The sequence below is a fragment of the Ambystoma mexicanum genome, chromosome 3q (genome assembly GCF_040938575.1).
Source record: "Ambystoma mexicanum isolate Mex_15411 chromosome 3q, UKY_AmexF1_1, whole genome shotgun sequence".
Classification (NCBI taxonomy): Eukaryota; Metazoa; Chordata; class Amphibia; order Caudata; family Ambystomatidae; genus Ambystoma; species Ambystoma mexicanum.
In genome coordinates, this window is record NC_090926.1 from 536,360,550 (window position 1) to 536,383,376 (window position 22,827).

Here is a 22,827-nt window from a genome sequence, read left to right on the forward strand (position 1 = left end):
CTCGAATGCTGTGAGTTCTCTTTGTAATTTGGTTCCCCAAATTTCTCTGGTCATGATCCCTTTTAATCTTGGATATAGAAATGTTGGGAGTGGCGCAATCCCTCGTATATCCTCAAGTTCCTTTATGGTTAGGAAGACGCCCGCCCTCCACAACTGTCCCGCTTTTTCTAGTCCGGCCTCGTACCAGGCTTGATTGCTTGCAGGGTCGTGGATGGCGTCCCGAATTCCCGGTACCCATAGATGACCTAATGCGGAGGGCCAGGTGGTGATCCCTCTTGTCCCCTTGCCCGGCTGCCAAATGTTCCACAGTGTCCCCAGTATAGGATGCTCCTTTATTCTTTTAAGTAATTTTGATCTGGGAACCAATAGCAATTCACCCACTGTGGCCGGACGGAGGTGGAAGTTGTTGAGGCCCCCCCATTGTAAGTCTTTTTGTAATCGGAGATGTGGGATTATGATTCTCAATTGAGCAGCTTTGTATTATGCGTGTATGTCACGCAAACCCACCCCTCCATGGTCTTTGTGTAGATGGAGCAACTTGTCTGAGAACCTGGGTTTTTTACCTTGCCATAGAAAGCGTGTGAGTGAGGCCCTAGTCTTCCTAAAGTAGTGATCGGTTATCTGGATGGGGAGCATTTGGAAGAGATATAAAATCTTGGGCAATATCACCATTTTAATGGCGTTAAGTCGCCCCATCCAGAAGAGATCGTTAGTCGATTCCATCGCTCAAGGTCCTTCTCTATGACTGTCATTAGTGGGGGGAAGGAGGCATCATACAATCCAGCAAAGTCTTTAGTCACAGTGACCCTATATTAGTGTGTTCAAGCTAACTTTCATACCCAGTGGGTCAAACCGTCCAATGTCTCTGTCTCTAACCTTGTCTAGGTTATGTTAGTGTATTTGTACTGCACCAAAGCATGAGGGCATCCCGGTGCCAAAAGAAACAAGGGATGAAGAGGACCAGAAAGTGATGACATCAGAGATTATTCATTATACAAAAATAGAGTGTTTTTCAATTGCTTTCTAAAAGCCAAGTGATTTTCCGTTTTGTGTAACTGTGCAGGTAGGGCATTCCAAGCCTGTGCTCCCTGTACATGAAAGGCACGGCCATAGCCACAAGCTTGCTTAACGCGGTGTACTTCCAGCAGACAATCCTCAGATGATCGCAGATTTCTTGTGGGTTGGTAAACGTTCACTCTGTTTTTTAAGTAGGCTGGAGCGTTTCCAAAGGCGCATTTGTGGCAGATGGACAGCAATTAAAACTGAATCCGCGCCGTGATAGGCAACCAGTGCAGTTTCTTTTGTGCTGCTGATGTTGGTTCAAAACGCTTCATCTGGAATATGATGCGGATAGCAGCATTTTTTTATCTTTTGTAGTCCTTGAATATCTGTCCCATTTGCACCTCCCAACAAAGCGTTGCAATAATCTATGCGAGTGAGGATTACTGCTCTGACTAGTTTAACACAATTTTCTACGGAAACTAGTCTATTGGGAAGAGAACCGATTTTCCAGGATTTATTTTGAGTCCAGCCAGTTTGCCATACATCCCTATCATCTCAATCGCAGCCAGGATGGATGTCAGCGGGTTTATTATCTTTAATATGTGAAGCAGCATTACGTCTGCATATAGACCCAGTTTATATGTCTCATTCCTGACCATGATTCCTTCCACCCGCTGGTCATTTCTCATCATGTGGGCGAGGGACTCTAGTTTTAGGAAAAACAATAGCAAAGATAAGGGGCATCCCTCTCTCGCCCCCCTCCCTAAGTTGAACCATCTGGATTGGCCCCCATTAACTGTAAACAAAGTCTTTGGTGAGGAGTAAATCGCTCCGATTGCCCTTAGGAGTCTTAGGCCTAGACCTATCTTAACCAACACTGCATCCAAAAAGTCCCATGCCACCCTGTGAAATGCTTTTTCAGCATCTATGGAGAGTAGCGTGGGATCTTCCTGTAACCTTTGAGCTTAATTTATTAGATGCAGTGTCTTTCTCATGGTGTCTGCCCCCTGACGGCCAATAACAAACCCCACCTGATCAGGGTGAACCAGTTTGGGTAGGTGGCCTTCTAATCGGGCAGCTATGACTCTGGCGTATAATTAGGCGTTGATGTTTAGGAGTGATATAGGTCGATAGGAACCACATTGCTCAGGGTCTCTGCCTTCTTTGGGTATTACCGTAAGTAGAGCGTGGGAGAAGGTGTCAGGTGCCTCCCCCGTCTCAATGATGTCATTGAACAGCGCCATTAGGAACGAAATTAGAGCAGCTGCATATGCTTTGTAAAATCCTGGGGTGAAACCAACGTCTCCAGGCGCTTTCCCTATTTTAAGGCGATTGATGGCTGCTTTTATTTCTTCCCCCGTGATCAGAAATTCCAGAGCTTCCATTTCTGCCCTAGATAGAGAAGGGAGGTGCGAGTCTGTGAGGTACAATGACCTCTGGGGGAGACGTACTCTCACTAGCGTAGAGGGTTTGGTAAAAGGAAACAAAGGCTTTCTGAATCCCCTCCGAAAAGCTTGTGCAGAAATTTACATTTTTATATTTTATATGATAAAAAAAATGGTCTCTCTTTTAATTTTGGATTTTGTTTCAGGCTTTATCTCTTTTGAAAGCAAATATTTTTCAATGTATTTTCTTTTTGCATTTGTGAGTCGTGATATTTAGAGTATTATATGTTTGGAGTTCGACCTGTTCAGTTCCGCTTTTGAATGTCACCTAGTATCTCAATGTGACCATCATATGTCTACAGTGTACCAACTGCACTTTGTTATACGTTTATTTCATTTTACATGTTCTGTTCCCGCATAACAGCCTTGCTTTTCATCTTTCATTTTTACACTATGCATTAGTTCTGTCTTTATGTACCAGCTTTGAACTTTTCATCTGCTTTCCGCAGGACAGAGAGACTCTGACTCATCTGCACACACTCTGCTCCAACTGGGTGTTCTTGCTCGCCATGCATCCCCAAAGCCAATCTGTTATGTCTGCCATCAGCCAGTTAATCACACTTGCTCTGCTCCTCCCTACTGCATTAACGGACCAAGAGAACTCTTTCCTCCAGATCTATCACTTTGTGGCCTGCAAACTCAATCAAACCAACTGCTGGGTCTGTGCCCATATGCCTCTCAATGAGGGCCCAGAGCCCCCGCTCCAAGCCGTACCTGCCAGCATCTCTGAACTATTCCTCCGCCATCCTGGGAATCCCAGTGCATACCCGGAAAAGCAGTTCTAACGGTGCAGTACAAGGGCACCATGCCTGTGTGCTTCAAGTGGGAAAGAGAAGAGGCAGAGAATGTGGGCCCGACCACCAGATGACAACCCACGGTGCTGCGGTTGCACAATTGCCCCTGGCAATGCAGCAAACTGAACGTCCTATCCCAATGAAATCGCTTTCTACCTTAAATTGCCCGCTGGGTATGGAAGATACCCTTGCCTGAGGGCCAGCCATCAAACACCCGGTTGGCACCTCAAGAACTCTTCTAGATCTGGTCACCAAAGAAAGGCATCATGGCAAGTTCCAAAATGCCTGTGACCTACAACAAGCCCATGAACTAATGAACACCTACATGCCTCTGATGGACCCACATCTGTAAGGCATTAATACCACAGATGGGTGTCATGAGAGTAGGGTGGGCTGTCTATTGGATGCAAGCAATCCTGGAGGTGGTGCCAAATGAGACTGCTGTATTACTGGAGACACTGCCCGCAGAGCAGAGGGAGTTGAGAAAGGTGGCTCTCCAAAATCTTATGGCCCTCAGCATGATATTGGTTTCCCATGGCGGAGTGTGTGCACTTGTTGGGTCAGAGTATTGTGTATTTGGACGAGACTCCTCGGATTTAATCTTTGACCATGCCGCTCACATCACCTCCCTTGGGGACCCAACCCCTATGGATACAGCCAAAGACTTTCTGAATGTAATAAAAGACTGGTTCAGCTCCTTCTGGGGAAACCTGCTTTCACATATCCTGTATGCTGTTGGGGGGGGTGTTGCTTGCACTAATTGTCATCTGCAAACTACTCCTATGCTTTATAAAACCCCTGGACCCTACTCATGACCATGGCTCATATCCCCCTAACATCCTGGAATCCAGACTCCCTCAACCAAAACTTTACAGACTCGCCCAAATCGAGACGTGATGCTGGTCCCAAGCCCAGTTAATGTGGCCCCTTTCAGGACCAGAGGGGTGCTGTGGAAATGGCTAGGCATGGCTGTCATGTTTCACAAATGTATTTTTCTTGGCTGTGTGTGACTTGCATGTTTCCTGCTTTGCAGCTCCAGCTCCCTTTAAAGGCGAGCACAACAGCAGACTTTTTCTCCCTTCTAACATATGCTTGCTGTATATTTCTGTCAGGTACCCTGTGTATATTGTGCCCTGTATTCACTGTGCTTGGTCCCCACATTGCATGATCAGTATATTTTGTACTTGATTGTGGCAACAGTAAGCCTGCCAACTTCCATTGTTGAAAAACCTGTTCTGCCACGTAGGGCTGAATCTTTACTCTGCTCTCTTGAGACCCAGTGACAGTTGGTGGGGGCTCCGACAAGCCCAGCCTGTAATTATCCTGAGTCACCAAGCTGGTCCCTGTTCTGGGAACCTCCTCCATTCCCTATTCCAACAAATAACCTCACCTTTGGGTCCAACTGCCCTGCACTGTATCCTACCATTAACTTCCACACCTCTGGGCTCAACTCTCATGACCTAGAAATCACACATGTCCTAGGAACAGCCAAACAAACACTCCTGGGTGGTGGGGGGCTGGCCCTTGAAACAACCCCGACAAAACTTGCCCAAACAAATACTTGCCTGGATGAGAGGCCATCCCTGCAGTGGGCGGGCACAACAGCCTTATGTAAGCCTGTGGAGAAAGGACTGGGGGCTTTTTTTGGTGTGCTGACGTGGGTTGGGGGCAGAGGCTGCAGAAGCCCTTCTGGCAGGTACCCTTCCCCCATCTGGCCTTCTCCTTCTCCCCTGGTTCACTTCCTACATAATCCAGCTCTATTTTTCCACCAGTGGGTCGCCTGGCCTCTGGCTCTTCTTTTCCTGATTCGTTCTCCTGGTCTCTCAGCCTCTGCTCCCCCGCCTGCCTCTGTGCCTCCTTGTCCCTCTCTGCTTCTGTCCCCATTTTGTCTCTGTGTCTGCCCCCCCTTGTGTCTCTGTGTCTGCCTCCCTGTGTATCTGCGCCTGCCCCTCTCTTTTCCCCCTCACAATCTCTACCAGCCCTCTCCTCCAACTCTTCCCTTTCTCCCTTGGTGTCCCCCCCTTACATCCAAGGGTGCTCCCAAGGCCCCATGTCAGTGGGTGTGCCTAGCTAGTCCAGTGTGTCTAATTTATCCTGCTGGCAATGAGTTTACTCCTCTTCCTGTAATAAATATGTTCCTGGTTTCTACAAAGATTTTGGTGCCTTCATCGTGTTCCCACTTTTCCATGTAACCTACCTGTTATTGGGGACCCAGTCCATCTGCGTACACAACACACCCCCACCGGGTCTGTTGACTCCCTGGTCCAAAACTGTGGCTCGGACTGGGGTCTCCCACACAGCCTCCCCCAGTTTGGCTTGCCTCCCACTTCCACAGTTCTTAACTTTGTGAGACACTCCATAAAACACTGGGCCTCATTACTAGTATGCCGGTCCGGAATTAATGTGCGAGTAATTATGTTTGCTGTCACACTTTTCGGACTGGCATACTCAGTTTGCCGGTGGGGAGCCCGATTTACCTCCAGTCAACGGCTGGAGGTAAGACAGGCACACCACCGGGAAAAAACTGCCGGTATTACTGGCACCTGAATTTCCACCCTTCCCGCCACTTGTAGTCTGCGGGTAATTCCAGCAGTGGTGTGAACGATATTACAGTTTGGTGGTATCCTGCTGGATTTACCAGCAGGATACCACCAAACTTATAATGAGGCCCATACTTCAATGTTTAAGCCTGAAGGTTGGTAATGCCAATGTCAAAATTCACCTAGTGAACATTCAGGGGCTCCAATTCGGAGGTCTCTCATGAAAGACCACAACGCCAAGGGTCAATATCATGACAGTAGCACTGGCTTCTGTGGATACACCACACACATCACCTCTATAAGAAACTATAATACTCCCACACGACATGAAGACAAACACATCTAGTAAGGAAACGGTGGAAACTACAATACTCTGACATTGCAAGAGGTTCAACACCTTGCAGACAGAAACCACACCTTTATCCAAGACCGTTTGTACCCTCAGGGATGTTTCGAGACCTCCTTTGGGGTTTATTAACACTATTTTACCAAACAATCTTTCTAGTGTCCACTGTAAGCCAAAATGCAGTAAGTCTCTGAATGCTGCTTTGTTTTTTCATTTCCCAATGTTTCATTGAAAGCTTTGTTAATTGCATCTCAACGTTTATTGAACCATCACTTGAAAAAGCATTGCATATACATTCTAATGTATACACAAATCATAAAATTATTAAAATGGCCTTATTTGCTTTTTTCTTTATGTAAAAATGTGTTTTTCCACATCTTGTTTCAAAAACAGATCCCCAACATGAGAGAGAGAGAGCGACCCAGAGAGCAGGAATGGGAGAGAAGAGAGGAGAAATATTCAGAAGGAGGAACAGGAGGTGGTTGAGGGAAGTGAAGAGACTGAGTAGTGGAACAAGCAGTCGAAGGAGAAGGCAGTAGAAGGAAGTGAAGAGGGGAAGTGAAATAACAATAGGGAGGTGAACGAGGAAGGGACAGAAAGTAATATAGAAAACTAAGTGATTGATAAGGAGGAGGGGGAGACATTACATCATCAGAGAGGTGGAAGAATAGTAGCGTGCAGGACAAGTTAATGGACCCTAAGACAGTAAGGGATATTCCTAGGAGTAGAGGAACAAGCTGATTGTATGGTGTCCAAGAGGGGCAGAATAACCTCAGAGAGGAGAGTCTTTTCTATCAGCTGCAGCATTCATGAAATCCCTTCTATTGTGGTTGCTACTGGGATCAAGACTAATGGCTGTTTTGTTAGCCTGATATGTGAATTTGAGGTGAGGGTTCAGTGACAAAGTCCTATATAAGAGGAAGGTGGATGGGATTTGGGGAACCACCACCCTAAATATGATGCTGGATCAGAGGGGGTATACTGTGGAATCCCCAAGGCTCACCAGCCCATTCCATGGAGGCAAGGAGAGCAATTGTTTAGCTAGCCTCGCCTGACTTCATATTCCTTGGAGACGTGTGAACTTGTCATTCCATGGGGAGCAGAGTTTTGTCAAAAGATGATCATGGAACAGAGGCATGGGATAGAAAAGGTAGAGGCGGGGTGAAGGAGGAAGTGAAAAAGGCAGAGGTGGGGAATAAAGAGAGAAATAAGAGCAGAGTTCAGGGTGAAATATTAGAGTTTTGGGGAAGGATGGAGAGTGAGAGCAGAGGAGACGGAGAGAGAGAGGTAGAGGATGAGAAGCAAGAGGATGGCGGTTCGCCAAGTAAGAAAGGAAGAGAGTGAAGCAAGAAGGAGGAGAGTGGGACAGAGGTGTGAAAGAAGACACCATAAAGGGAGGAAAGGGATGATTGCAGCAAGGTGGAGTAGTAGCATTAGCCTGAGAATAGTGGCAGCAGGAGAGAGACCAGGCCAAGACCCATAATCCTGGAGAAACTCAATGTGGTGGAGGAGTAAAATAACGCCAAGAAGCCTGGAAAATGAGGTTAAGACTGAAAAACTGGGCTCAAAGGTTTGCCAATGATTGTGACATCAGACCCCTTTATGATAACCCAGCACTAGGGTGGTGATGCTGGTACACCAGTCATCCTGCAGAACCATTGAGACATCCTGAAGCATCCAACAATCTACAGTACACCAAGAGAGAAATGCAAGGGACTATAAATCAAGACCCTGCGAGTGACTTTTTGACCATTGAGATGGCACAGCTGTTCAGGGAGGGAAGGAATGATGACCACTGTTTGAAGAGAGTGTGATGAAGACATGTTTAGAGTCCTACCCATGGCCTCAGTTAAACCTAATCCATCATTTTCTAATGTTTATACATTTTTTTAAAAAGTGATGTTAACCTTTGGTTCTGAGCGTGTCGATAACGTGGCCCTAACAGTACTCATTTTGTTGAAATCATTGTACATTGTGGAGTAGAAGGCATCCACTTAATTAAAAAAAAGATTGAAAACTTTATTTTGGGCACCTGCCTAAAGCTAAGTGTAGACTGTTCTTTAAAACGATGAACATGTTGTAAGCGCCAGGGTCAACATGTTGAAGAGCTGGATAATGGGGACTAATTTGGCATCTTAGGCTTTGAAAATAATTTGTTTTAGGAGGGGGTGATCCTTTGTTAACTCCCCTAGGTCTTAATACAGCTTCTGATAACCCATCAACAGGACTGCATCTGCATTAGCATGGCTGAAATCAAGTTCTGGTAGACTCATTGACCCAACTTATCAATGAACTTCTCTTTTTTGCATCAAGGAGATGTGGAAAACCCTGAATTCACTTTGCCGCGCAGCATGGCTGCAGCTCCCATGGACTACTGTACCTGGCGAGGAGTAACTACATACACTTTCTTGCAAGTGAAGTATGTGCCTTAGATCAACCCAAGCGCCGATTGACAGATGTGAGAAACCTGAAGGAGTCTCCAGATCTAGTCCCCGGCGATCTGTCATCCAGGTGGCCAGGACACGGCCATCGCTATTGGATCCAGTTCCTGGGGTCGGACCAGTGCGGGAAGGGGGATCCTCAGGGAGTGGAACAGGAACGCTGACGGGTAAGACGCGGTATTCCCCTGTCAACCCTTTTCCCCCCTTCCTACTATAGAGGACATTGAACCTCTTTACCCCCATCCTTTTCTAACACAAACACTTTCGCGCACCATGAAATACGACGGACAAACACCCAAGCCGTCTACCTTACTTGTCCAAACACAAGGGTCAGGCAAAGTCAAGCAATTAACATTAACCGGAACTACACACACCTGGAGGCCCTTTCCCTTCCCCACTGGGAAACAAGGTGGAGCACGACCGCACAGTACAAGCAAGGTAGACCACACAACGAGTGGAGCTTACCAGGCATGGCAGTTGAAGAGGAGGAGAAAGACGGTGCAGGGTGAGAGGATATCAAGGGGAGAAGTAATCTTGCCCTTATCGAGGGAAACCAATAAAACATTGAGAAAGAATCGTAAGACTACGAACTATAGCCAGCGTTTGTTGCAGCAGATTTTGGCGATACTCAGAAAGTAAAAGACCAGGGAAAAGTGGATTTTCTTTCCCGGTTCCGCAGTGAAACAAATGTGGTCACATTGCATGGAAGAAAGATATTTGAGAAATCTGAAGGTGTCTCCCAATCTAGTCCCCGGGGATCTGACATCCGGGTGGCCAGGACCTGGCCATCGCCATTGGACCCAGTTTCTGGGGGTGGACCAGTGTGGAAGGATCACCTGGATGGGGGGTCCTCGGGGAGCCCCTCCTCCACTGACAGCCAAGCCGGGGAGAGACGTATGCCTCTGGTACAGACCTTGACTCGAGAAAAGAAAAGGGTTCATCACAGCCGGTGAGTCGAGGGGAGAACCAATAAGAAACAGAACTGGGTTGAATGAAAAGTAGCAAGTGGCTAGCTGAACTCTGAGCAAACAGAGAACTCTTATTATTGAAGGGGGTAATCAGCAGCAGAGTAGTCTGGCACCACGTGGGTGCTCACACAAGAAACTCTGTCAGTTTACCCGAAGGTAGAAACTACCTGAACCAGAAGGCCTTGGGAAAGGCAAGAAGGGGGTCAGAGTGGTCATACAGGTGTCCTGTAAAATCCACTGTACAGTCGAAGGTCTTTGATCGACAGATGATCGTGAAGTTAAGGGAAGTGAATCCTGCATCGTAAAAGTTGAAGTAGAAACTGTAACTCACAGGATTGGCAGAAGTGAACCCAAACGAGGGAAGTCGACAAAAATGGGGTGAGGTCTACAGTCCCGAAAACAGTGTGTTGACAAGAGTAAACCCGGCAGAGGGATGTCCACTGTAAACTGTTGAAAAGACATTAAGATTTGTGAATATCACTGATGAACTGGTGTTAAAAGATATAGTGAACCCGGCGAAGGGAAGCTATCATTTAGAGAGGTCTGAGCCTGGAAGAGGGGCAGATCCAGAGGTGAAAAGACATCTCCTACCCTGTAAGCAGAAAGGAACTTTTTGTTCATCGATTCAACTCCATCAGGTTCTTGGAGGCAAGAGGCTTCTTTTGTGCGGAAAAGAGACTAAACCACAGAAGACCCCCAATTGCTGAGGGCAGAATTGTTGGCTCGTGCTGGGAAGGCTCGAGCGTGTGCTGTACTCCACAGTCTCACCTTATCCCGTGCTGAAAATGTGGAGAAGGGAGACCGCAACCACTGCAACCTGACATATTCTTTGTGCACTGTTCTTTTTTTCTTATGAACATTTTCCCACACTTGATTTGCATGTAGTGCAAGGATTGGCAATGGGTTTTTCTCAGTATAGGCCCTTTTATTTTGACAAGACGCCACAAGGACAGCCTTATTATTGTTTGATGGTCGATGCTTGCTCCCATCTTAGTTTTAGGTTTAGATTAGGTGTTTTTCCAACCTACCTTTACAGTTTAATAAACACCCTTGAACTGTGATCACTTGTGTCTGTCTTTACTGTTGCCACCATGAGTTCCTCACACACACAGCAAAATTAGGCTATGTCTAGATTCTTGAAGCCTCCCCCGAACACATTGTTCTGGAAGTGTACCCTTGAGAACACACCCCCCCTTGACAGCATATTCTACTTATTCTGTAGATTCCACCACAGAGGAACCCGGGACGGAAAGCCCTACAAAATCCAACCTTCCTACCAGCCTATGATGGACGGCTTAGGCTGAGTGAGGAAAACATGTTTCTCTGTCTAAGCTACCTGGTGGCATGGGTAGAGTCAGGTCAGAATTCAAATCCAGTGACGGGGCTGGAGGGTTGAACACAAATGAATCGGCCTCCTGTATAGTGGTCAAAGGAGCAAGACAGAAATCCTAAAACCTCACTCAAGAAACTTCCTGCTAGAGCAGATGTCTCAGTAACAACGTCCCTGATGAGACATAGGAAGGAGGTGAAATAGCCTCCAACAGCAGAGACAATAAGCAATAGTTCAGGAAGGGGGTAAAACGTGCACAGTTCCCACCAATGAAGTTTCTGCAAGTACAGCACATAAAGGGGTTACTTTGTAATGGTGCGAACATGACCTGACAATATAAAGCCCTGCATCATGTTGCATATGTGAAGCAAGGAATGTAAACAAAAAAGAATAAAAGATGCAAACGAGAGTCCACAAGATGTCCTTCAAGCATCCCATCCACCGAGTGCAGAAATGGAGTCCTGCGCAAGTCAAAATGGCAGGTTCAGAGCCAGCATGAATGCTGCCATGCATGCGTCGATAATTTGCATTTTTAAGTACAATTCTGTGGTGCCAAAAATTCTCTGGTCCCACCCACAGTGGAGGAAAGCAGACGGGAGCTAGAAGTAACAGTGTTAGCTTGTAGGTCCCAGTCTCAATCACTGTATTTGTCCATCCCAGGGCAAGGAATAGTTCTTATGTGCAATGAAGAAGCAGTCCTTCCACACTAGCTAGTTTATGTGAACATTAAGCAGCCATACACATGAACCTAGAGTGCCTAATTGCTATTCAGTCAACAATTAAGCCACTACATCACAAATCCTTAACCACAGCTATCCCCACAGGAGAAAAAAAAGATTTGCAGTGATAAAATGGTAGAACATAAGGCATTGCACAAAAAAGAAATACTCATTTTTTATGTTTGATTCTGGAATTCATTTTCGCCTAACAAGATATTTGTAAAGTGAAAAACAAAAGGGCTCGTCTTTGATATCATACATACCTCATGTTCGAGGAATAACGCCTTCAGCTGACCTTTCGACCAGTAATCCAATGCATATGCAAGAAGTTTCATAGACAGCGTATTAACTCGCAGAAAGTTCCCCACAAAGACAACCCGATTGATTTTCTAAAAAGAAAAAGAAAGAATAACTGCAATCGAAGCCTATAGTTCTAGATACATAGGTGGAGTGCATGACGTTGTCAATGAGTAAAGTTGTCCTAGCTGGAATCTAAAACCATACAGTAGACAGAAAACAACTTCAACACCTTCTTCTTCAGCTGCCTTCCTCTCACCCCTGCCGCCATCCCCCAAAAATGTAAGGTCCCAACTCTCCCCAATATTCAGTCATGACAACACAGACTATTTTCCACTGGGTTCAATCTCTTGTTATTTTGAATCCTGCCTTGTTGTGCCAGAGTATTTTAACACTTGGCGTAAACATGCTTAATCCCTGTATACATCTTGTCCTATGTAGCTGTCAAGAAGAGTTCAATCACATAAAAACTACAATGCCGTTTAAGAAATTAGTAGGAACACAACATGCCAACTTGTGAGCATGACACTTATATTGGGCCAACACATTTCTAGATATTAGCACTGCAGACCACATCATTCTCTTACTTAGGTAGCATAAAAAAGGATATTGGACTAATGTTAAATTGGTTGGTATAATCGAATGGTTTTAGAATAAAATGGTATCTTGGTCTCTTTAGAACGATGTTGCATATAGAGGTAATGTCACACATGACTGACAAAATGAGTTCAGCTCTGCAGGAGAAAAAGAATGAGTAATGGCTACAACGCTTATTCACCCCTCACACTTCGAAAAAACCAATAGTGATCCCACTCATAAAGGTAAAACAGGCATTGCAAAGAGACATACCTGCTTTGTGGAAATGTTGGCCATGGGAATGATGTACTCATAGAAGTATGTGAATGTGAGGCATTAGAAAACCAAACAGTAATTGTATGACAGTTCAAAATAAAATAAAAAGGTCCAATGAAGATTCTATAAATATATATATGTATATATAAAAACATATACACATGACAGAGCCTGCGGTAGCAGTTCTATAGTCATGGTTAAGTTGCTCAACCGATCGGAAAAGCACTTTTTGGGCGGCTTATAACTTCACCCCCACCCCCTCCGAACGAACCCTCACAAAACTTTGCAATAAAAGTATATGGCCCCGTCAGATTGATCCTGCGAAGTTTGGTGAGGTTTTGTCAAGGGGGGCAAAATTATAAGGGGGGTCCCAAAATGTGTGATTTTTCCCATAGATGCAATGGAAAAATAAATTTGCTCACGTTTACAGGCCAAACCACTGGACGGATTTTCCCCCAATTTGCGGCAGAATCGGTGGCTTAGTCCCAAAAGCATGCTTTTGTAAATTTGGTGTAAATCCGTCCAGTAGTTTCTTTTAAGGTAGGTAAAAAAAAAAGTGTGATATCTGGGTTCGGACTGCGGACTCACATCCCTGATCGCTCCGCGAACGGGCCTCCGATTGGCAAAGAAGACAACATGTCGTCCGCGGACATCCGACGCACCCGATGTCTGGTCAATAGAAAACGTGAGGTGCGTCAGATATTTGGAAACGGCTCCCATGACAGCCCATCAAGATTTTTAGATGACTTATAATTTTGTTGCTGTTTGACGACTGTGGGCAAAGGTTTTCAGAAAGATTAAAGACCCAACCTTGAATGTTTGTGCAAAGGCTGAATGGATTTTGTCAAGTGGGGGCTAAGTTATATGACACTTATATGTACGTACATTTTGACACTTTTTTTTTTAACAAAACATGGGCGGATTCCCTGCAAATGTGTGTATGGAGCATTGGCAAGGTCCTGAAAACATGGTTTTGCAAATGTGTGTGTTTATTTTTTGACAAGTGTCATAATGTAGGTTAAAAAAATAGTGATATACCTTTGGTGACGGAGGCATAGTCTGTGGTCATGAGCAGTGGCGAGATTGTCCGGGTCATGGCATAAGGTCATGGGGTTCTCTCTTCCCTTTCCATGTTGGCCATCTCGGAAAAGGATTTTTCTTCTTACAGTGGGACGCTGCGCGTGTCCCGGTGTAGGAAGAAAACTTTTTTTAGCACCCTGGGTTGCCGCTTTGGCAACCCGGGGTGCTAATGGCCTGCATCCCTCATTGCAGAGGCTGGAATGGGGGTAACAGTCCGGAGTCTTTGTTATCCGCCCTTGCTTTGCATGGGCCGATAACTTGGGCTGGCAGGCGGTTATCGATGAACGCCACATTATTCCCATTAGCATAATACAAAATGCTAATGGAAGTGTTGGAAAATCTTATAGAGTCTATGTACTTTATTGATAAATGTAAAGTAGATGGTGTGTATAAGATTTTTTTTGTAGTTCTATTTTTTATATATATAAATATATATTTTATTTTTTGCAGGAGACTTTACGACGTAAGGTGGGGAGGGAAATGAGGGAAGAGGCACCAAGCACTAATAAGGAGGGGCAGGTGGACAGGGGAAGATGTTGCGCGTGTGTTACATCTAAAGGTAGGGTGTTAGTCTCAACAGTGCACGCTGGTAGCGCAAGTTATGGTTGCTTAGCTTACCCCAACTGGCGAATTTCTGAGGTTTTTCGATTTTACTTGTAACCATAATGTCCCTTTAACAAAGTTTTTTCATTGAACTTCACAGGTTTTTCTTGGTGAAACTTAACCATAACGTCCCTTTAAGAAAGATTTTTTCAGTGGATATATTATATATATATATATATATATATATATATATATACACACGCACACACACACACACACAGACACACACACCAACACACTTTAAAACACATAAATCACAACTATTCAAAACACTATGAAGACCCACTCCTGTTATCAAAGACATAAAATGCAAACAAATATGTGGAGGCTCTGCATACTTTAGCAGGGAGGAAAAAGGCAAGTGTTGCAGTAATGCTACTCAAAAGGATATATTCCTAATTAAAAAGATGCAAAAAGGGCATTAGGCAGTCACTAGGACCACAAAAATGTACAAGGATCCTCAACATCAACGAGGGTCAGTCAAACCAGACTTCAAAATGTGATGCTTGCTGGTCGAGTCGGTTTTGAAGGGATGCTCCATGCAGTGCCAAGGAGACATCCGAGTGATGCAGACCGGTGGGTCACCAGAAGCGGTTCAACCATTGAGTGTGGTTCGAGACAATGAGTAACGCTGGTGCATGTTGATGAGTGACACGAGGGTTCAGCAGTTCAAGCCGAGCTGTGATGCTTAGTTCTGGTGATTCGATGCTTGATTTAATCATGCAGAGGTTTGAAGTTATCTGCACAGTGCGCTGGTGTTCAGCCGGTGATGAGGCTCTGCTAGAATGATGCCGCGTAACTGATTTGGTGATGCGAGCAGCGGTTCAAAATTTGTAGCGAGTACCAAAGACAACAACCCGGGTATGAGAGTTTGAACGTGGCAAACACAGTTTGAAGTTGGTTAGAGTAATGAAAACAGGAGATCTGGCTGCCTTAGCCCTCTGGACATGCGAGTCCTTCTCAGTCTCGCTATCTCAGTCTAGTGAGCTTTGCTAGCAGAGTTGTAGGCTTTGGTCCTCTGCAAAGTCACCCTCAATATGCCCTGGGCATGGGTAGAGAGCAGCGCTTTCCTGTGCACTTGAACACCTATCTTCACCTCTGGCAGAGGGTTCTGGCAAGGACTGCTCTCCAACATGTTCCAAATGAATTCTTCCTGATGTCCTTGAAGATTCAAAAGTAGTTGGGGACTCCCTCCATTATAGGTAAAGGTTCAAAGGGATTGGATGAACACAAGCCTGCTTTAATGGGTACAATCCCTGTCCTTGAGACAAATTACTGCTGCCTCCTGATGTCATACAAAGAGTGCCTTGCTCAAATGGAAGTAACAAGAAGGAAAGAAAAGCACGATGGAGGGACCCTTCCTGTGCCGTCTGACTGCCCTAACTCTGCCCCTCGTCCAGCCTGGAGCAGCAAAGACTCTTTGAGGTGCCACCCCCAGGGTTGACAATGTTTTGATTACAATTGGATGTGGCTTTAATAATTATGTGAACTATCCGACACCACACCAACACCTAGTTGTTGTTTATATTTCAAGTTACCTTGCCACCATACAATAGTTTATCATAATTATTATGGTATTTTGAATCAGAGTTGCTTTAGTTATTGCTGCCTCTAACTGCAGGAGACTCGTGGTCCAGCAACTGTCAAAACGGCACATGTAATATCTGAACCTCGTCATGCAACTGGAGAGCTGTTGCTGCAGCTGTGTCAGGAGACAGGTACAGCAGAGCACATGCGTACACTATGCTTTTAGCGTGGGGTTTTATGAAAAGATTGACTGGTGATCAGACCACTCTTTCTGAGGAATTAGCCACAACATTTCAGTATTTAAGTTAAAGAAAAACAGGGCTTCTAACACCCTTGCCACATGGCATTTTCTCGAAAAGACGTGTCAGTTGTACTCAAGTGCGTGTCCATCTCACCTTTTCATAAATGACCAGTGTATATCCCAGTGCCACCACATTTGAGAACAAACCTAGGTTTTACATACTGTTTTCTGCTTGGTATATTAGCCTACCCACCAAAGTATTTTTTGGTTACAGATAATGTGTTGTTCTTTTGCTTTAATGAGCACTGGCTGTTTACATTTTTGCTGAAAGGGACACAACTCCACTTATAAGAAAACCAATTGTCCCTAAAATACACTTTACTTCTCAGTTGTGTTAACTTTCTAGTGCCATTTGTTACATTTCAATAAGCATACTAATAAAACCAGCTATGCTATATCTGCTTCTTAATGTTTCGAGCTGGTATCCTTTTTTGAGGGGTCGATTTAATAATACTATGTTGGGCACGACTTCTTTGCAATTTGCTCAAAACTATTAAACACTTAGTTCTACTCAGGAACTTCAAAGATTGGACAAGTTGGTTCAAAACCAAAAGATTGTTATTTCCTTTTAAAGTCACGTGATACCTTGGAGCAAGTGCCATTAAAATGTACATTATGCTTGATTTCACTTAAACGACTGCCCCATGAAGTGTTGCTTATTGTGTGTTCTGTAAAAGGCGAGCCCTTCAAAACCTTGGTCACTGCTTCTCTTTACATGACAAGCGAAGGGAGAACTGTTAGTAATGTTTTTCTGTAAGAAGCCTAGTCCGTCAAATAAGTGTTCCTTGAGTTTGTTATTATATGTATGATCTAACTGCCTTGGCTCCAGTTCGTTGTATGCGCACCACCTCTGTTTGTCATGTGTGTGCTGTGTTCTTTGCATTGGGACAGCTGTGTCAATGACCACAGTGTCCATCCAGGCATTTAAGTGAGTGTGTCTGTACTCCAGCTCTTTGCATTTATGATCAGTGCTGTGTCAAAGAGTTAGGTTATATGCTGTAAGGAACTCATGGAGGCAAGAGTAAAGACAGACACAAGTGATTACAGTTCAAGGGGGTTTATTAGTATAACGGATGAGATAAATACTTAATCTAAACCTAAATCTATGATGGGAGCAAGCTACGACTATCAAATAATAATAAGGAAGTCCTAGTGGCGTCTTGTCATATAAAAATGACCTATCCTAATAAAACCTATTGCCAACCCTTACCGCTAAGTTACAAAATAGTGTCGGATAATGTTCAAAATGATACGTCAGGATGATATTGCTGCAGTCTCCCTTGCCCACGTTTTTAGCACGGGACAAGACGGGACTCTTGAGCACAGCACTGGGCCTCGCCAGCACAAGGCTACAGTTCGGTTCCAAAATATCAGGGCCTTCTGTGGTCAAGTCTCTTGCCTCAGAGGACCTGATGTTTCACAACCAACAAAACAAAAAGTTCCTTCAATAAATTTTCACGGGGCGACTACTCTTCACCATAGGATCCCCCTCTGCCGGGGTTCGATCCTGCATGCAACTTGGGCCTCCCTCTGCCACGTTCACTACAGACTTTCACTCAGATTATCAGCAGTTTGCAATAATCAAGATTCTTAATGTCTTTTTAAGCAATCATTCACTGTGGAGAACCCACAGCTGAGTTCACGCTTGTCGAATACAAAGTTCACTTTTGTTTTATCACAAAGCGAGATTCACTCTCATTAGCTTTCCCCTTGGAATCCCTCCTTCGGGGTCACATAGCCATTCTAACACACTTCATGATTTATTCATCTCATCAGAAAGTGGGGTTCCCTTCCCCTAGCTTTCCATGGCAATGGGTCAGAGACTTCGACTGTACAAGGGATTTGACGTGACCCTTGTAGGACCACTCCAACACCTCATGCCGGCCTCTCCTAGGGCTTTCTGGTACTTCTAGGAGCTTCAACAAAGGCGCCAGTCATAGTCCTTCGAATGTGCACTCCCTCAGCACCCGACCACTCTGCAGCTGGCACTTGACTGGGTTTTCCCAAAAGTTCACACACACACACACAAGTTCTTTGTTCACAAGTCCTTGCTTTCCTAGCATGTTGCTGATTGCAACCTTCGACTCAACACAGCCCGGCTTGCTATCAGCTTTCTCTGACTCACCGGCTGAGTTGAACTCGTTGGCGTTTCTCCTCTCTGGAGTCAAGGATGGTACCACTGTAGCACATGCGTCTCCATGCCTTGGCTATCAGCGTGGGAGGATCTCGTGTACCGCTAACATCTGTGGCCCCACACGTCAGCTGTATCTCCATTTCTTATTCCTTTCACAGAGGTTTCGCAGGTCTGGATAGAAAGGGCAAGGGCACTGCCCTCCTTGTCCTTTCCCATCTTGCCACCTTTCTTCTCCTTTTGAATTGCTAGTCCGGAATAGCTGCTTCCTCGTGCGTTCGGCCTTGCTCAAAGTGTGCTCTTGTGCTCCGCCTTTTATCCCAGTGGGGAAGGGAAAGGGGCGTCAGGTGTGTAAAGTTGTTATCAATTGCCTGACTCTGTCTGACCCTGGTATTGGGACATGTCAGGTAAACGTCTCTGGTGTTAGTCCGTTGTCTTTCATTGCATAAGACAGTGTTTGTGTGGGAAAAGAGGGGCTGGGGAGAGCTTCAAAATATCCTACTGGGTAGGATGGGGAAAAGGTGATACTCCCCCACTGGTCCACCCCAGGAACCGGATCCAATAGTGAGGGCCATGTCCTGGCCACTTGGATGACAGATCTCCGGGGACTAGCGGGTGAGACACCTTGAGGTTTCTCACAATGCACATGTTCTGGATGTGCTGATGTACTTTGTAATTGGTGCTGTGATGTGCTACTGGCAGCTGAGCAGGTTGCTGCATAGGAATGCCGGTTTATATGCTATGTGTAGTTACATGAAGTGCTTTAGTCCGAATGCTGAGCCACGGGTGGCCGTACAAGTTGGTGTGTAGATGTGCGGCGCAACACGGACATGATGGACCCCTTAGCATTGTGCTTGGTTGTAGTGACAAGCTGTGTTCTGTACTGTGTGTGCATTGCCTTTACTTTATTTTTGTCCTATAGGAGTTGAATGTGAGCCAACTAAAGCCTGCCTCCATGGGTTATAGTTGACAGTGCTTAACAGCGTCTGTGCCACACTGCAGTGTCTACTGGTTTCAGTGCACAATGAACCTACAATTAAATCCCTGCTTTCCCAACAGAACCCAGACTCGGTGTTCTGAAACCTTTGGCGTTTGTTCCACAGAGCAGACTGAATGGGCTGCTTCAGTGGTCACATACGGACAAAAAAGCCTCTATTAGGCACCTGCAGGCGAAGTAGGCTAGTGGAAACGAATGTGGGTATCTACAAAACACTCCAAGTGGACAAAGGGCACTTTAAAAAGCAGCCACACACGGACAAGTTTTTTTCTCTTGCTGCGATGTGTTGGAGGCAAAGGTAATGAAGAAAGCCAAAGTGCTGGGGACGTACTTGCCAACCTTACATTAGTCAGACAAACAACTGATTTTAGTGATATATTCTACCGGTTTTCTGGAACCCATGGCTACATTTGTACAACAAGCTCATGTTTGAATGGTCTCTGGAGCACATGTTGAAAATACTGAGCTGCAAAAGAAGATACAGGAATTACATATCACCTCGAACATTCGTTACATCATTCTTTCCCTACCCGGTCAACCTGGATAGCAGTTAACTTGTTTGGAGAGAAAAACTGTCTCGGGAGGATACAACGCACTCGCCTTGGAAGCAAGACAACGCAGCAACACAGGTTCGATCCCCGGGTCCGCGCTTGGAAACCTCTGGGTATTAAGCGTGTTATAAATAACCAATTATATATATTAATCAACTTCCTGGTTTCAATACAGCGTTTGTGTTTCAGGTGCCTATATAAACAGTGTGTTTGTGTATTTGTAGTATATTTCCTGATTTCAGGTGAAACAGTGTAAGGCAGGGATTGTGATTTTCTCTTGGTGAATGATTTACATCTAGTCAGAAACTGTCCATGTGGGACTGCCGGAATTAGAAGCATCTGCTTTGAGCAAGCTGTCATGACATCGGGTTAAAGGTCATTTTATACGATTCCCTTTTATGTGATCATTAGGTTAGCTACTATTTTTGAATCTTGAAATGGAAGAAGATGCCATGCACATCACAACGAGCGGGCTGAGGACTCGAGGGAGGAAAGAAGGGTTGCAATGCAGGTAAGGTGGGAGTGCAAGAAGGAAGTTATGAGGCCAGCAAATGGAGGTGTGAAAAGTGCAGGGACATGGATGACTTGGAAGGCAGCGGAATTGCTGCCTACAGCAATGTACGGGTTCAGTCAGTGGCCCTTACTATAAACGTGCTTGCAGCCTTAAACTGGGAGTGGGGGACGCAGGGAAGGAAGGCTATAGGGAGGCAACCCACCTCCAAACAACGATGAACGCAGTTTGATCGCTAAAAACAAAATGTGTTCTGCTACTTTGTGCCCCAACACGAGTAATGGTGCCAAGTACTCGATGACAGATTTTGTCAACAGTCAGAGCCCTTCGACAAATTAGCAGTGCTCTCTTCGGCCATATCTACAATTAGACATCTTTCAAAGACGCATCACTGTTACCAAATGATATCACAAAAAGAGATCTCATGTGAGTAACGCAAAGTCATAAGTGAATCCATATAGTGACGAAAATAAAACGATCCAGAAACAGCTTCAAGGCTGGAACTGGAAGCTTGTGGCAAAGACGTTGCAGTTCAATGGAATATTGACAGCAGTGCTATCAGTGTTGCATCTTTCAAATATGGCAATACGTTTATCACATCTTTACTCATTTGTCTTAGTCAAACTAACAAGGAGCCTGGAAATTAAAAAAATAAAACAAGCAGGGAAGATGGGTGTGAGATCAATTGGGTTGGAATGCTCATTATCTATTGAGAAATTCACTGAAAACAGTTTTTGATTAAACATTGTGCGCACGATCAGGTGAGCAGACCATGAATACACCAAGTTGATAGTATGGGCAAGTGCTACATCATATATCGCTGGCCCAATACTGGTGCTGTAATCAATTGCAAGCAACCTAACCACACAGCAGTCAACGTCTGGTGAAACATGTTGAGAAAGCCCCATGTCCTTCATAGCCCTGTACAATGCTGCTTGAGCGATACATTACAAGGCAGCACTGTAGCAAGTGCTACATTAATATCGCTGGCCCAATACTGGTGCTGTAATCGGTTGCAAGCAACCTAACCAGGCAGCAGACAACCTCTGGTGAAACATGTTGAGGAAGCCCCATGTCCTTCATAGCCCTGTACAATGCTGCTTGAGCGATACATAACAAGGCAGCACTGTAAAGAAGCCGAAGGCAATGGGAAAGCAGGTGTCCTCGTTTTGCAGGAAACTCCTTCCAAGGTGTGCGTGTCGCCCTTACTGCAAACAGCGGCCGTAAGCACATAATAAAAATGCCAAGCAATGCTTTCAGGAACTAAAACATCGGGGCATTCAAAGTAAATGCACAAGAAAGCAAGGTAACAATACAAAAACTTCACTCACTGTTTCAAGATAACCACAAAAGAATGGCTGCAAAAATGATTTACCAATTAAGGGCACATCAACATGTCTATAAGAAAAGAAACTTTTAGAAACTGCTGAGGTGAAGTATGTATAAATAGAGATTAAACTTTTGGGCTTGATGAAAGAGAACAATACCCTACTGTATTCTGCCCTCCTGGCTAAATCATTAGTTTCCCCAGAGACATGAACAATCAAGCGTGCCACTTTGGCACTTCATCTGCACACACAAGATCTTAAAAAATGAAACCTTCTCAGGAACGTTTGCCCACTTTTTACAAACCCAGTACAAACCAACCCCAAATAGAACATTTCATTGATGGCATTGTCTGATAAAACTATGAAATAAAATGCTCTCAGAGAATATGAAATGAAATTAGGAAATGTAGAAGACCCTACTCAGACCCCATTTCCTAAACCCAGTTGGCAGCATCTGCGGGTGCCATTTTCGGCCGATAATACATTGTGATCGAACATCTTTCGGAGACCTTGCCTTTAGACAGAGCCAGTTTACAATTTTAGTTGTGGCTAGCGAAGAGAGGCCCAACTTGCCCCCACTCCTGTGCTCTCGGCCTCCAGTACTACTATGGTCAGAACTAGGAGAAAGTAAAATGCTTCTAATCGAAAATTTGCCAGCAATATACATTCATTCTCACCACATTGCTATTTGGGATTATCGTAGCAGAAACCGTGTACTTTCTTTTGTTTTGGTAGATTTGGTATTATAAAGAAAGAGTCCTACTCATGCTACGCTTCAGTCCTCTGGAAGGGCATCCCTGTGGCAATCCAGACTGCTCCAAATCTGCTTATGTTTTGGAAAGAACTGAAGACCTGGCTATACCAACACCAACTTGGTGTTACCTAGATTCTGGCTACGTTTTGCACACACCCATCCGTTTCTTGTACTGTGAGAATTGGGACTATTGATTACGTGTTAAATTCTCACTACCGAGGCAGTTGCTTACAAGCGGGGTTCAGGATTTAAAAATATACATGATTAAAGCTGCTAGAAGGAACCATTTTATGTTCTATTACATACGTAC

The 22,827-nt window shown here is 44.9% G+C and overlaps 1 protein-coding gene across 2 annotated transcripts in view; it reads right to left on the minus strand.

Moving 5' to 3' along the window:
- PANK3 (pantothenate kinase 3) overlaps positions 1 to 22,827 on the minus strand; it is a 202,747-nt gene that overhangs the window by 13,437 nt on the left and 166,483 nt on the right. For both annotated transcript variants that reach the window (XM_069654299.1, XM_069654300.1), the window contains exon 7: positions 11,849 to 11,974. In XM_069654299.1, coding sequence (XP_069510400.1) covers positions 11,849 to 11,974 — 126 coding nt within the window. The remainder of the gene's footprint in view (positions 1 to 11,848; positions 11,975 to 22,827) is intronic.